Source organism: Mobula birostris, chromosome 15 (assembly GCF_030028105.1).
Source record: "Mobula birostris isolate sMobBir1 chromosome 15, sMobBir1.hap1, whole genome shotgun sequence".
Classification (NCBI taxonomy): domain Eukaryota; kingdom Metazoa; phylum Chordata; class Chondrichthyes; order Myliobatiformes; family Myliobatidae; genus Mobula; species Mobula birostris.
Genome location: NC_092384.1, coordinates 15,002,328 through 15,019,562, shown reverse-complemented (window position 1 = coordinate 15,019,562; position 17,235 = coordinate 15,002,328). Strand labels below are relative to the sequence as shown.

The following is a 17,235-nucleotide window of genomic DNA, read 5'->3' as shown; positions in this document are numbered from 1 at the left end:
CTAGAAATGAGACCCAAGCAAAAACCGACAGTGGACAGTCAAGTAGAGTCAAATTTCTTTCACACATAATGAATTTCATATAATTAATTAGACTTTATAAAAAGAAAATTATGGAATCAGTTTGCTACTCTAAATATACAGTGTGGAATGTAATATTTCTATCCCTTTCAGGCATTTGCAGAAGATACACTAGGAATAATGGACTGGGTTATCTCAATAGCAGTAGCTCTGTCTTGTTATAGTGCCCTTAATGCATCAATTATATTAAGCTCAAGGTAGGTTTTTAGCCAAAGACTTATTTCATGCTAAAATAATATTCATTAGTCTTGTTATATTTAATGTTATCCATTAAAACCTATTTGCCTTTGAAGCAATTGGCAACTTCCAACTGTAATAATGTACTTATACTAGTTGGTTAATTTAACAATTGGTAAGATTAATGTGGTATTGAAATTATTTTACTTCATATGATGTATACATTTGCATAGCTTTGGTTCATCTTACAGTTCTACAGGATTACTGTACACAGAAACTGTACTTTTTTAACATATCTGTATATACTTTTAATAGTTGTGTTATTCAAAGATTTAAAGTTTAAGTAAAGAGAAAAATCATCTCCATATAATCAAACCAGAAATATTCATAACATTGCATCCCATTGAGGTACCAACAGCGATCTTTGCCATCAGTTGTTAACTGTTAATTCCCTCTTGTCAATTAGAAACCATAGAAAAAAACTACAGCACAGAATCAGGCCTTTTGGCCCTTCTTGGCTGTGCCAAACCATTTTCTGCCTAGTCCCACTGACCTGCACACGGACCATATCTCTCCATACACCTCCCATCCATGTATCTGTCCAATTTATTCTTATATGTTAAAAAAGAACCCGCATTTACCACCTCTCTGGCGGCTCATTCCACACTCCCACCCTCCCACCGCTCTCTGTGTGAAGAAGGCCCCCCCCAATGTTCCCTTTAAACTTTTCCCCCCTCACCCTTAACCCATGTCCTCTGGTTTTTTTCTCCCCCTCCCTCAGTGGAAAAATCCTGCTTACATTCACTCTGTCTATACCCAACATAATTTTATATACCTCTAGCAAATCTCCCCTCATTCTTCTACGCTCCAGGGAATAAAGTCCTAACCTATTCAACCTTTCTCTGTAACTGAGTTTCTCAAGTCCCAGCAACATCCTTGTAAACCTTCCCTGCACCCTTTCAACCTTATTAATATCCTTCCTCTAATTTGGTGACCAAAACTGAACACAATATTCCAGATTCGGCCTCACCAATGCCTTATACAACCTCATCATAACATTCCAACTATTATACTCAATACTTTGATTAATAAAGGCCAATGTACCAAAAGCTCTCTTTACGACCCTATCTACCTGTGACGCCACTTTTAGGGAATTTTGTATCTGTATTCCCAGATCCCTCTGTTCTACTGCACTCCTCAGTGCCTTACCATTTGCCTTGTATGTTCTACCTTGGTTTGTCCTTCCAAAGTGCAATACCTCACACTTGTCTGTATTAAACTCCATTTGCAATTTTCAGCCCATTTTTCCAGCTGGTCCAAGTCCCTCTGCAAGCTTTGAAAACCATCCTTACTGTCCACTACACCTCCAATCTTTGTATCATCAGCAAATTTGCTGATCCAATTTGCCACATTATCATCCAGATCATTGATATAGATGATAAATAACAATGGGCCCAGCACTGATCCCTGTGGCACACCACTAGTCACAGGCCTCCACTCTGAGAAGCAATTCTCTACTACCACTCTTTGGCTTCTTCCATTGAGCCAATGTCTAATCCAATTTATCACCTCTCCATGTATACCTAGCGACTGAATTTTCCTAACTAACCTCCCATGCGGAACCTTGTCAAAGGCCTTACTGAAGTCCATGTAGACAACATCCACTGCCTTTCCTTCATCCACTTTCCTGGTAACCTCAAAAAACTCCAATAGATTGGTCAAACATGACCTACCACACACAAAACCGTGTTGACTCTCCCTAATAAGTCCCTGTCTATCCAAATGCTTGTAAATTCTGTCTCTTAGTACTCCCTCCAATAACTTACCCACGACTGACATCAAATTTACCGGCCTATAATTTCCCAGATTACTTTTCAATCCTTTTTTAAACAACGGAACAACATGAGCCATTCTCCAGTCCTCCGGCACCTCACCTGTAGACATCGACATTTTAAATATATCTGCCAGGGCCCCTGCAGTTTAAACACTAGTCTCCTTCAAGGTCCGAGGGAATACCCTGTCAGGTCCTGGGGATTTATCCACTTTATTTTGCCTCAAGATAGCAAGCACCTCCTCCTTTTCAATCTGTACAGTTTCCATGATCTCACTACTTGTTTCCCTAAATTCCATAGACTTCATGCAAGTTTCCTTAGTAAATACAGACGCAAAAAACTCATTTAAGATCTCCCCCATTTCTTTTGGTTCCGCACATAGCCGACCACTCTGATCTTCAAGAGGACCAATTTTATCCCTTACAATCCTTTTGCTCTTAATATACCTGTAAAAGCTCTTTGGATTATCCTTTACTTTGACTGCCAAGGCAACCTCATGTCTTCTTTTAGCCCTTCTGATTTCCTTCTTAAGTATTTTCTTGCACTTTTTATACTCCTCAAGCACCTTATTTACTCCCTGTTTCCTATACATGTCATACAACTCTCTCTTCTTTTTTATCAGAGTTGCAATATCCCTTGAGAACCAAGGTTCCTTATTCCTATTCACTTTGCCTTTAATCCTGATAGGTCTGCACTCTCAAAATTTCTCCTTTGAAGGCTTCCCACTTACTGATCACATCCTTGCCAGAGAACAACCTGTCCCAATCCATGCTTTTTAGATCTTTCTCATTTCTTCAAATTTGGCCTTCCTCCAGTTCAGAACCTCAGCCTAGGACCAGATCTATCCTTGTCCATGATCAATTTGAAATTAATAGTGTTATGATTATTGGAACCAAAGTGCTCTCCTACACACACTTCCGTCACTTGTCCTAGCTCGTTTCCTAACAGGAGATCCAATATTGCATCCCCTCTAGTTGGTACCTCTATATATTGATTTAGAAAACTTTCCTGAACACATTTTACAAACTCTAACCCATCTAGACCCCTAACAGTATGGGAGTCCCAATCAATATGTGGGAAATTAAAATCCCCTACCACCACAACTTTATGTTTCCTACAGTTGCCTGCTATCTCTCTGCAGATTTGCTCCTCCAATTCTCGCTGACTATTGGATGGTCTATAATACAACCCCACTGATGTGGCCATACCTTTCCTGTTTCTCAGCTCCACCCATAAGGACACAGTTGACAAGCCCTCTAATCTGTCCTGCCTGAGCACTGCTGTAACATTTTCCCTGACAAGCAATGCTACCACCCCCTGCCCCCACCTTTCATTCCTCTGCCTCTATCACATCTGAAACATCGGAACCCTGGAATATTAAGCTGCCAGTCCTGCCCCTCCCGTAGCCAAGTTTCACTAATTGCTATAACGTCATAATTCCACGTGTCAATCTGCGCCCTCAACTCATCTGCCTTCCCCGCAATACTCCTAGCATTGAAATATATACACCTCAGAAGATTTTTACCACCACTCACAACCTTTCTATTTGCGCCAATCAATCTTGCTTTCCAAAACCTAGCAAAAATTAAATCAGTTAGCAACCACAATAGTATATCTTTCCAGTTTCTGTGTCATTTTAATCTCTTTGCTATTCTGGATTGGTAATAACTTCTCCTCTTTGCTGACAATCAACATAGATACACCTCAATGATGCATGCTTAGCCCATTGCTCTACTCTTTCTATGCTCATAAGCATGCGGGATTCTGCAGATGCTGGAAATCTAGAGCAGTACACACAAAATGTTGGAGGAACACAGCAAGTCACGCAACATTCATGGAGAAGAGTAGATAGTCGATGTTTTGGGCCAAGGCCATTCATCATGTCTGTGTGGTTAGGCACAGTTGAAATGCCATCTGTCAATTTACCAATGTCACTAGTGCTGTTGAAATCTCAGTTGGCAATGAGGAGGCATACAACAGTGACATAGATTGGCTGGTTGACTGGTGTTACAACCTTGCACTCCACGCCAGCAAGGTCAAGGAACTGATTGTGGACTTCAGGAAGGGTAAGCCTGGAGAACGCACACCACTCTTCATTAAGGGGTCGGCAGTGGAAAGGGTAAGCAGCTTCAAGTTCCTGGGACATCAACATCTTAAAGGATTAGTCCTGGGCTTAACACATTGATGCAATCACAAAGAAGGTATGCTAGCAGCTATACTTCATTCGGATTATGAGGAAATTTGGTTGATAATCAAAGACTCCTGCAAATTTCTATGGATGTACAGTGCAGAGTATTCTTACTGGTTGCATCACAGCCTGGTATGGTATCCAACACACAGGATTGCAAAAGACTGAAGGAAGTTGTAGATACGGCCATTTCTATCACAGGCACAACCTTCCCACAGCTGAGAATTTCTTCAAGAGGTGGTGCCCCAAAAAGACCCTCACCATCTTCACAGTACTATCGTTGGGGAGGAAGTACAGAAGCATAAAGACCCACACTCAATGGTCTAAGATTCGCTTCTTTCCCTTTGCCATCCAATTTCTGAATCATCCATAACCTTTGTTATTTGTCTTTTACACTATTTATTTACTTTTGTAACTCACAGTAATTTTTATGTCTGGTATTGTACTGCTGCCACGGAACAATAAATTGCATAATGTTTGTCAGTGACAGTAAACCTGATAGGCTTGTACGTCTTTGCCATGGAACTTAAAAGTATCTCCTGAGAACTCAAAAGATCAAGTTCTTTTGGTGGACTACTTTAAAGGATATTAAATGTAGAATCACAGATACATATTTTAATGTATTGTTGGCCAACCAACTAGTCTAACCAATATAAGCAATTGGTTATTTTCATTTGTTTAACTCCATTGCATTGTATCCCATGTTTATATTTCACTGGATTTTCTTTTTTGACTTTCTACATCCTGCAGTTTGTTTCAAGACAGCAGTCAAATAATCTGCAATAAAATATTTAAAACTAGTACTAGTGACCATGCCTCTATGCCCTAATCATTTCTGACCACACAATCCCATTTTCCTGCCTTCCTCGCATAACCTTTGACATCCTTTCTAATCAAGAACATATCAACCTCTGCTTCAAATATACACAATGACCTGGCCTTGACAACCTTCAGTGGCAATGAATTCTACAGATTCACCACCCTTTGGTAATTGAATTTCCTCCTCAACTCTGTTCTAAAGGGACATCCTTCTATTCTGAGGCACTGCCTTCTAGTCTTCACACAATAGGAAACATCCTCTCCACATCCACTCTATCTTTTGATATTTGGCAGGTTTCAGTGAGATTCAACATCCACCCTCCCACCCCATTCTTCTGAACTCCAGCAAATACAGACCCAGAGCCATCAAAAATTCCACATACATTAACGCTTTCATTCCCAAGATCATTCTCATGAAGTTACTCTGGACCCACTCCAATGCCAGCACATCCTTCTTAGATTAGAGACCCAAAAGTACTTACAATATTCTAAGTGTGGCCTGACCAATACCATATAAAGCCTTAGCAGTATATTGTTGTTTTTATAAGACCATAAGACATAGGAGCAGAATTGGACCATTTATCTCATCGAGTCTGCTCCGCCATTCCATCATGGCTGATCCTAGATCCCATTCAACCCCATACACCTGTGTTGTCACCATATCCTTTGATGCCTTGACCGATCGGAAACTATCAGCTTCCACCTTAAATATACCCACGGACTTGGCCTCCACTGCGGACTGTGGCAGAGCATTCCACATACTCACTACCCTCTGGCTTAAAAAAATTCTTCCTTACCTTTGTTCTAAAAGGTTGCCCCTCTAGTTCTGGATACCCCCACCATAGGAAACACCCTCCCATATCCACCCTATCTAGTCCTTTCAATATTCGGTAGCTTTCAATGAGATCACCCCACATTCTTCTAAATTCCAGAGAGTACAGGCCCAAAGCTGCTAAACACTCCTCATATGTCAACCCCTTCACTCCTGGACTCTCTCCAATCACAACAAATCTTTTCTGAGATATGGGGCGCAAATCAGTGGCGGCCTGACTAGTGTCTTATAAAGCCTCAACATTATCTCCTTGGTTTTATATTCTGTTTCCCTTGAAATAAATGCCAATATTGCATTTGCCTTCTTCCCCACAGACTCAACCTGTAAATTAATCTAATAGGAGTCTTGCATGAAGACTCCTAAGTCCCTCTGCACCTCTGATGTTTGAACATTCTCCCCATTTAGATAATAGTCTGCACTATTGGTCCTTTTACCATAAATTCATTATCGTACATCGCCCAACACTGTATTTCATATGCCACATTTTTGCATATTCTTCCAGCTAATCTTAAATCCTGCTGCAATCGCATTGCTTCCTCAGCTCTACCTTCCACTCCATCTTTCTTTGCAACAAAGGCATAAATCCCATTATCTAAATCGTTGACTAACAATGTGAAAAGTAGTGGTCCCAGTACTGAGCCCTGAGGAACACCACTAGTCACTAGGAGCCAACCAGAAAAGGTCCCCTTTATTCCCACTCAGTGCCTCCTGGCTGTCAACTATTCCTCTATCCATGCCAGTATCTTTCCTGTAAACCCATAGGATTTTATCTTGTTAAGCAGCTCCTTGTGTGGCACCTTATCAAATGCCTTCTGAAAATCTAAGTAAACAACATTCACTGCCTCTCCTTTGTCCATCCTGCTTGTTACTTCCACAAAGAACTCTTAACAGATTGTCAGCTACGGTTGCCTCATCCTTCCTTTACCATACCTCTTTATCTCTGGGATGTATTTATCTGGTGCTTTCTGAATTGCTCCCTGAAACTCCAGTCATTGCTGTCCTGCTGTCATTCCTGCTAATGTCCTTGTCCAATCAACTTTGGTCAGCTCCTCTCTCATGCCTCTGGGATAGGGGAGAACCAGTGGATGTGGTATATTTGGATTTTCAAAAGGCTTTTGACAAGGTCTCACACAGGAGATTAGTGTGCAAACTTAAAGCACATGGTATTGGGGGTAAGGTATTGATGTGGATTGGTTGGCAGACAGGAAGCAAAGAGTGGGAATAAACGGGGCCTTTTCAGAATGGCAGCCAGTGACTAGTGGGGTACTGCAAGGCTCAGTGCTGGGACCCCAGTTATTTACAGAATATATATTAATGACTTAGATGAGGGAATTAAATGCAGCATCTCCAAGTTTGCGGATGACACGAAGCTGGGCGGCAGTGTTAGCTGTGAGGAGGATGCTAAGAGGATGCAGGGTGACTTGGATAGGTTAGGTGAGTGGGCAAATTCATGGCAGGTGCAATTTAATGCGGATAAATGTGAGGTTATCCACTTTGGTGGCGGAAACATTATTATCTGAATGGTGACGGATTAGGAAAAGGGGAGGTGCAACGAGACCTGGGTGTCATTATACACCAGTCATTGAAAGTGGGCATGCAGGTACAGCAGGCGGTGAAAAAGGCGAATGGTATGCTGGCATTCATAGCAGGAGGATTCGAGTACAGGAGCAGGGAGGTACTACTGCAATTGTACAAGGCCTTGATGAGACCACACCTGGAGTATTGTGTGCAATTTTGGTCCCCTAATCTGAGGAAAGACATCCTTGCCATAGAGAGAGTACAAAGAAGGTTCACCAGATTGATTCCTGGGATGACTGGACTTTCATATGATGAAAGACTGAATGAACTAGGCTTATACTCGTTGGAATTTAGAAGATTGAGGGGAGATCTTATTGAAACATATAAAATCCTAAAGGGATTAGACAGGCTAGATGCAGGAAGATTGTTCCCGATGTTGGGGAAGTCCAGAACGAGGGGTCACAGTTTGAGGATAAGGGGGAGCCTTTTAGGACCGAGATTAGGAAAAACTTCTTCACACAGTGAGTGGTGAATCTGTGGAATTCTCTGCCACAGGAAACAGTTGAGGCCAGTTCATTGGCTATATTTAAGAGAGAGTTAGATATGGCCCTTGTGGCTAAAGGGATCAGGGGGTATGGGGGGAAGGCTGGTACAGGGTTCTGAGTTGGATGATCAGCCATGATCGTACTGAATGGCGGTGCAGGCTCGAAGGGCCGAATGGCCTACTCCTGCACCTATTTTCTATGTTTCTATCATGCCCTTTAACTCCACTGTAAAATGATATATCTGAATTTACTTTCTCTCTCTCTCAAGTGGTTTGAATTCGATCAGATTATGATTACTGTCTTCGAAGGGTTCCTTTACCTTAAGCTCCCTATAGTCAAATCTGGTTCATTACATACGAGGAGTGATTGATAAGTCTGTGGCCTAAGGTAGAAGGAGTCGGTTCTAGAAAACCTAGCACATTTATTTTTCAACATAGTCCCCTCCTACATTTACACACTTCGTCCAGCGGTCGTGGAGCATACGGATCTTGGACTTCCAGAAAGTGTCCCCAGCAGGAGTGTTTGACAAGTTCGTGGCTTAAGGTAGAAGGAGATGAGTTATACAGCTCTTGTTACATGCACACGCAGTTCAACTCTTTCAATGATTATACAGAAAGTTTGAAATTAATAACATCTCCTTCTACCTTAGGCCATGAACTTGTCAATCACCCCTGATGAGTTATTAACTATTAACCTATATAGGAGGGGATTATGTAGAAAAATAAATATGCTAGGTTTTTAAAAATTGACTCCTTCTACCTTAGGCCATGAACTTATCAATCACTCCTCGTAACACCCAATCCAGAATTGCTTTTTCCCTCATGGGCTCAACCACAAGCTGCTCTAAAAATCCATCTTGACAAATTCCTTCTCTTGAGATCCAGCACCAACCTGATTTTTCCAAACTACCTTCATATTGAAATCCCCCATGACTACTGTAACATTGTCCTTTTTACATGCCTTTTCTATCGCCCATTGTAATTTGTAGTCCACATCCAGGCTACTGTTCGGAAGCTGTACGTAACTACCATCAGGGTATTTTTACCTTTGCAGTTTCTTAACTTTATCCAAAAGAATTCTACACCTTCCAATCTTATGTCACCTCCTTCTCAGGATTTGATTTCACCACACACCCTCTGCCTACCTGCCTGTCCTTTTGATTTAATGTGCATCCTTGGATGTTAATTTCCCAACTATGACCTTTCAGCTACAATTCAGTGATGCTCACAATGTCATACCTGCCAACTTCTAACTGTGCTATAAGATCATCTACTTTATTGCATGCATTCAAATATAACACCTTCAGTCCTGTATTCATCACCTTTTTCAATTTTGCCCCCATGTTACTGTAAGTTTAATTCCTTTCCATTTTAATTTTTGTATTTTAATTTATTCTGGAGATTTTGTCATCTCCCCACACTCTCTTTCCCTTTTACTGCATCTTCACTTTTGAAAACTGTTGAACTATTGAACATACTATTTAGTTTAAAGACATACTTCAACCCATCCCACTAACTGCAATCTTGCCCTATCACCTGCCTGTCCTTCAGAGTCTCACGACACACTGCATCTACTTGTTTACTAATTGCCCCATCCTCTACCCTATTACTCCAGTTCCCATTTTCCTGCCAAATTAGTTTTAACCTTCCCCATCAATTCCAGCTAACCTACCCACAAGGATATTGATCACCCTCAGGTTCAGGTGTAACCTGTCCTTCTTGTACAGGTCATACCTCCTCCAGAAGAGTTCCCAATTATCCAGACATCTAAAATCCTGCCCACTGTACCAATTCCTTAGCCACACATTCATCTGACAAATCATACCAATTCTACGTTTACTGGCACATGGCACAAACAGCAATCCAGAGATTACTATCGTTGAGGTCCAGCTTTAGAGCTTTCTACCTAACTCCCTATACTCTTTCTTCAGGACCTCATCCCTTTTCCTATGTTCTTTGTACCAATATGCACCGTGACTTCTGGATGTTCACCTTCCCCCTTTAGAATGTGGTGGACTCAATCCAAGAAGTCCCTGACCCATGGCACTTTCATGTCCATGGGATTTCTTGTCTGTTCCTCTAACTGTGGAATCCCCTAACACTAGTGAACTTCTGTTCTCTCCTTTCCCTCCTGAGTCACCGAGCCAGACTCAGTGCCAGAAACCTGGTCGCTGTGGCTTTCCCTTGGTAGGTCACTCCCTCCATCTAAACTGGTATACTTATTATTGAGGGGAACAGCAACAGCAGTATTCTGTATTACTTGCTTATTCCCTTTCCCTCTGTTGACAGTCACCTAGCTACCCGCCTCCTGCAGTTTATCATTCCTGAAATCAACTTGGTGAATCCCTGTCACAAGTATAATCCTTTTTACACAATATTCCAGGTGCAGTCAACATATTCAAGACATCTTGCAGAAAAGGCTAACATACTATTTGCCCTCCTAATTTATTGCTATACCTATGTGTTATCTTTTAGAACTTGTGCACAATGGCATCCAGATGCCTGTGAATTCTAGCACATTTCAATCTCTATTTTAAAATACTCACATACTTTTCTACCAAAGCAATGATTTAAGATTTTCCATACTATTTCTTCTTTGCCATATCCCTCATTGTCCTCGCTGAAGCTTCTCTGCATCCTTCACGCAACCCACACTGCCACACATCTTTGTAATATCAGCACACATAGATACATTACAGCTCCTTTAAACTTTCTCCCCCTCGCCTGAAAGCTAGGCTCCCCTGTATTTGATCCCTATGATCCAACATGAAAATTCAGACTAACTACAGTAGGACAGACTGGGGCAGCTCCCTGTCCGGTGCCATTTTAGTGTAGCTTACACTACTGGCAATATATAAATCACTGTTTCATTCTTTCTTACTCACTTGAGAGTCCTCTCAAATCTATTTTTGACAGCCATGCTTTTTTTCTGTTACTTTTTCTATCCATTTTCGAAATATTTATTAAAACAAAGATACAATAAACTTTATTGCCTGGATTTCTCTAGGAAATGCCAACTTTTGAAATGTAGCTGTTATGTACAAATATGAAAGTTCCAAACCTCCCAAAGGTTCTTTGCTGCCAATTTACCTATTGTAAATTCCTCATGAAGGTCAAAAGCATCTTCGCCTCACTGGGTATCAACTTAAGGTAAAAGTAGATTTATCTTACAAGCAGCAGCTCACAGACCTCATGAAGTTCTGGACTGTTGTATATATTAACTGAAAATAATGTAATTTATTCACATACCAAAGATAAATTATCTTGTAGTTGACTTTCGATATGAAATTCCCTCCAATAAGTTTTGCTTAATTAAATTAATTGGACAATTCCAATTACTTAGTGTGGCATCAACTCTATCAGTAAGTCACTTTTTGAAGGAAGTCATTACCCTAGTAGATTCCTTAGCTTAACTATGTTTTCTGCTTCGTTATGGCAGGTTATATTTCGTTGCAGCCCATGAAGGATACCTCCCTCAAATACTGGCAATGATCCATGTAACACGATTCACACCAATCCCAGCACTACTCATAAATGTAAGAATTATTTTTGCTGTTGTCACCACATATTCTTTTTCTCCAACTACAATCGTAATAAAGTTGTGGATGTTTAGGTAGTTACAGAATGTAAATCCATACAGGGCAATATAATGTATAATTATATTGCCTCAGGATCAATAAAGTATGACTATGATGGCAAATTTCTATTTTATGTATAATAACACAGGGCATAAGTTTAATTCCATTATGGTTGGGCAGCATAAAAATATGTCAGTCATAAACCTGACATTGCAGGAGGAAAATTTCTTCATGTAAAGGACTGAAATTTGTGAGTGGTATGAAAAATTGATCTGAACAATCAAATTTTGGATATATTTGTTCGAAGTCTTGGACAAAATATGAGAATGGCATAACTATAAGGTAGGAATGGTGACTAAATAATTTTTTTGTGATTTCACATACCTGACAGTAAAAGCTGTTCTCCACAGTGTTTAATCTTCACTGAGTACTAAACAATTTAGACAGTCTTCAGAAAGGAAAGTGGATAACTTCCGTGACCCTTAGTACCTGGCAAAATACTTTTGGAGTTTAGTTAATGTTGTAATGTAAAGTATTGTTTAAAAGAAGATAGTATTGAAAATAAATAGTAGAAGAAGGTCATATGGAATATCAAACCTGTTTAATTTTCAGTAAGATCCTGCCTGATTCACAAATTCATTTTCACTTTTCTACCAGATTCCAACGTAGAATCTTAGAGTCCCTTGAATATACTCTGCTACTGAACATCCACAGCACTCTGACATTCTAACAATTCACAATGCTCTGAGTGGAAACGATCTCTTCATCTCAGTCACCCAAGACATGCTGCTCTCTTCTCAATGTTACCATCAGGAAGGAGTTACAGGAGCCTGAAGGCACACATTCAGCGATTCAGGAACAGCTTCTTCCCCTCTGCTATCCGATTCCTAAGTGGACATTGAACCCATGAACGCTACCTCACTACTTTTTAAATTTCCTTTTTTTGCTCAACGGATCTTAATTAAACTATTTAAATATATATATATATACACACACACTCTAATTCAGATTTTTTATTTATCATGTATTGCATTGTACTACTGCCGCAAAGTTAACAAATTTCAGGACATATGCTGTTGATATTAAACCTGATTCTGATGATCATACACTTATCCCTCATTCTTGACTCTCCGCCTAGAAAAAATGCCTCTCATTATTATGTATCTCATACATTTCAGTGAGTTTACCTTTCCTTCTACACTCCATGTACCGATGAGCCATTATAATCAATCCATCCTGACACGATACCCTTACCCCAATATCAAAGTTGAATATAGAAACTACTTCTTGTAGTCCCTCTAAATATATTCTTCCACAGATACACTCCAAAACTATGCACATTCTTTAGTCAGATTCAAGAAAGACACTTATGCTGGAATGGAACAAGACACAAAAAGTGCTAGAGGAAGATAACAGGTTGGGCAGTGTCTGTGTTGGAAAATTAACAGTCAATATGTAACACAGTACTGATGGAGAGGGAGAGATCAAGAAAGAGAAAAGAAGTGTCAGAGATCAATTAAATGAATCTGAGGGCAGGGTGGGAATTGGTAACAAAGTTGATAAAATTGGTGAGATCCATGTGGGTGCATGAAGCACCACCAATGCAGTGGGTAGTGTAGCTGATAAAGAGTTTGGGAGCATTACTGGTGTAGGATTGGAATGCAAAGGCAGATCAGTTGGGTCTTTTAAAGGGAGAGAAGGAGGGTATTCTTCATGATTAACTCATCATGGTGCACTGGCTTGACGGTTCTGTCTCAGTCCTGCTCACCCAACCTGGAACACCTAGTGGTCAAGTGTCATTCATTTTATTTGCCGAGAGAGTTTTTCACCATTATCCTGGTAGCAGTGTACATTCCACCTTAGGCCAATGTTAGGCAGGCACTGGAGGAGCTGAGCACTGTAATCAGCAGACACAAAACAGTGCACCCTGATGCCTTCCCTATCATTGTGGGGGAATTCAAGCAAGTCAGCTTGAAGAAGTCTCTGAACAACAACATGAGCATATCAGAGGAGCCAACACACTTGAGCACTATTATACCACAATCAAAAGCACTTACCATGCCATCCCACATCTGTATCAAGTCCAATCACTTGGCTGTACTTTTAATCTCAGTGTAGAGGCAGAGACTAAAGAAACAAAGCGCCACCAGTGGTGAGGACCAAAAATTATGCTCAGGGGAAGCAGAGGAATGTTTACTGGACTGCTTTGAGTTGGTGGATTGGACAATATTCATGTACTCATCTTCTAACCTGAATGAATATGCAATAGTTGACATCGACTTCATCAAAACCTGTACGGGTGTACCTTTGAGAACGTACTAAATTTACCCAAACCAAAAGCCATAGATAAAAGTATAAAGTATAGGGGAAACAGGAGATTCAAATTCTACTGAGGGGTAGATCAGTGGCAATTAAGACCAGTCATCCGGAACTATACAAAAAGTCCAGTTATGATCTACAGAAGGATATCTTAAGAGCGAGAAAACAATTCTGATTGAGGTGAGAGATGGAATCAGATTCATTTCCGCTCTGGCAGGGTTTGCAGGCCATTACTTCCTTCAAAGTGAAAACTAGCATCATTAATGGCTGTGATGCTTCACTCCCAGATCAGCTCAACGCCTTTTATGCATACTTTGAAAGGGAGACTAAAACTACACCTGTGCAAATCCCTGCAGCATCTCATGACCCTGTGATCTCTGTATCATAGGCTGATGTCAGAACATTTTCAAGAGGGTGAACCCTCACGAGGCAGCAGATCCTGATGGTGTACTTGGTAGGGCTCTGAAAACCTGTGCCAAACAATTGGCGGGAGTGTTCATGGATACAGTATCTTCAATCTCTCACTTCTGTAGTTGGCTCCCACCTGTTTCAAAAGGGCGACAAATATACTATGTCCAAGAAGCGCAGGGTGAGCTGCCTCAATGACTATCATCTAGTGGCACTCACATATACAAGTGATTAAGTACTTTTAGAGGTTGGTCATGGCCAAAATAAACTCCTGCCTAAGCAAGGACTGGAACCTATTGCATTTGCCTATTGCCACAATTTCCAAGTGCTCCTGCCACGTTTTGTCACCCTGCAACCTGATCCTTCAATCTCTTTGAATTATGTAGGACAGCATGTGTATAAATGTCTCTCTCCAGCAGACTTCATCTTGATCATCATGACTCCAGTATTTCTACTATTTTTTAATGTTTCTTAAGTGTACATGATTTTTTTGTGTTCTACTGCTGAGCAGCAGTGAACCATCTGATTGGCCTATCAGAGTTCTCTTTGGGAACTAGTTGACTTGATCAGCATTTCTGATCTGGCTATTGTTCATGATTGCATTTAATAAAAAAAACAATAAGTCTACAGTGAATGCAATCTCACTGGCTCTCCACTCGGCCTTGGATCACCTGGACAATAGTATTACGTACATCAGGCTGCTGTTTATTGATTACACCTCAGCGTTCAACACAATCATAACCTCAGTTCAAACCCTGGGCCTCTGTACATCCCTCTGTAACTGGATCCTTGACATCCTCACTGGGGGACCACAGTCTGTGTGGATTGGTGATAACATCTACTCCTTGTTGACAATCAACACTGGCACACACAAGGATGCATGCTTAGCGCATTGCACTACTGTCTCTACACCCTCGATTGTGTGGCTAGGCACAGCTCAAATGCCATCTATAAAATTGCCAACAACACAACTATTGTTGGCAGAATTTCAAATGATAACAAGGAAGTATACAGGAGTAAGATAGATCAGCTGGTTGAGAGAGGTCCCAACAACAACCTTGCACTCAATATCAGTAAGACCAAGGAAGTAACTGGACTTCAGGAAGGGGAAGTCGAAGGAACACACACCAGTCCTCATCGAGGGATCGGTAGTGGAAAGGATGAGCAGTTTCAAGTTCCTGGGTTGTCAATGTCTCTGGAGATCTATCCTGGGCCCAACATATTGATGCAATTACAAAGAAGTCACTGGTATTTTTGCTAACTCCAAAACATAAAACTAACTGGACGGAGGTGCAGAGCAAGGCACATACGCAAGACGTAGTGATGTGTTGACGTATACCATTCATATTCATTTACATTATTTAAAAATGCTTAATCAAGCAATATATTTACAATATTATTCAAATATTACTGAAGTATTAAATACATGACACTCTTCATGCTTAGCTACGTACTCCAACTCAATATAGAATGCATATCAACAGTATAGTATATAATACAACTACTATATACACATCCACAACACAGTAAGTTTTAAATTGTTCTTTTTAGGCCTAAATAGAACAATTTTTTCTTTGAATCTAGATGAGTATACTACAGTTGTTACAGACTTCATTAACACCTGTGTGGATGAGTATGTGCCTACAAAGACTTACTGCACATTCCCAAACCAAAAGCTGTGGATGAACCAGGAGGTACGTCATCTGCTGAAGGCTGGATCTGTGGCATTCAAATCTGGTGACCCAGGCCTGTACTAGAAAACCAGGTATGATTTGCGGAGGGCTATTTCAAGGGTGAAGAGATAATTTTGAACGAGGCTGGAGGTGACATCAGATGCACGACAACTCTGGCAGGGCTTTCAAGACATTACTTTCTACAAAGCGAAACCCAATAGCTTGAATGGCAGTGATGCTTCACTACCAGATGAACTCAATGCCTTCAATACCCGCTTTGAAAGGGAGAATACAGATGCAGCTGTGAATATCCGTGATTTCTGTCTCAGAGGCCAAAGTTAGGCTGTCTTTAAAGAGGGTGAACCCTCACAAGGCAGAAGATCCCAATGGAGTACCTGGTAAGGCTCTGAAAGCCTGTGCCAACTAACTGGCGGGAGCATTCAAGGACATTTTCAACCTCTCACTGCTACAGACGGAAGTTCCCACTTGCTTCAAAAAGGCAACAATTACACTAGTGCCTAAGAAGAATAATGTGAGCTGCCTTAATGACTATTGCCCGCCAGCACTCACATCTACAGTGATGAAATACTTTGAGAGGTTGGTCATGACTGGACTGAACACCTGCCTCAGCAACGGCATGGGCCTGTTGCAATTTGCCTATCGCCACAATAGGTCAATGACAGATGCAATCTCAATGGCTCTCCACACAGCTTTAGACCACCTGGACAACACAAACATCAGAATGCTGTTCATTGACTATTGCTCAGCATTTAATACTATCATTCTCACAATCCTGATTGAGAAGTTGCAGAATGTGGGCCTCTGTAACTCCCTCTGCAATTGGATCCTTGATTTCCTAACCGGAAGATCACAGTCTGTAGGGGTTGGTGATAACATCTCCTCCTTGCTGACTATCAATACTAGTGCACCGCAGGGGTGTGTGCTTAGCCCACTGCTCTACTCTCTATATGACTGTGTGGCTAGGCATAGTTCAAATACTACCAATAAATTTGCTGACGACACAACCATTGTTGGTAGAATCTCAGGTGGTGATGAGAGGGCGTACAGGAGTAAGATATTGCATTTAGTGGAGTGGTGCTGCAGCAACAACCTGGCACTCAATGTCAAGGAAGTCAAAAGAGCTGATTCTGGACTTCGGAAAGGGTACTATGAAGGAACACATACCAATCTTCATAGAGGGATCAGAAGTGGAAAGAGTGAGCAGTTTCAAGTTCCTGGGTGTCAAGATCTCTGAGGATCTCACCTGGT

At 41.0% G+C, this 17,235-nt stretch overlaps 1 protein-coding gene across 2 annotated transcripts in view; it reads left to right on the top strand.

Moving 5' to 3' along the window:
• Nucleotides 1-17,235, top strand: part of LOC140210409 (Y+L amino acid transporter 2-like) — a 73,883-nt gene that overhangs the window by 30,859 nt on the left and 25,789 nt on the right. For both annotated transcript variants that reach the window (XM_072279346.1, XM_072279345.1), the window contains exons 7-8: nucleotides 172-275; nucleotides 11,428-11,524. In XM_072279346.1, coding sequence (XP_072135447.1) covers nucleotides 172-275; nucleotides 11,428-11,524 — 201 coding nt within the window. The remainder of the gene's footprint in view (nucleotides 1-171; nucleotides 276-11,427; nucleotides 11,525-17,235) is intronic.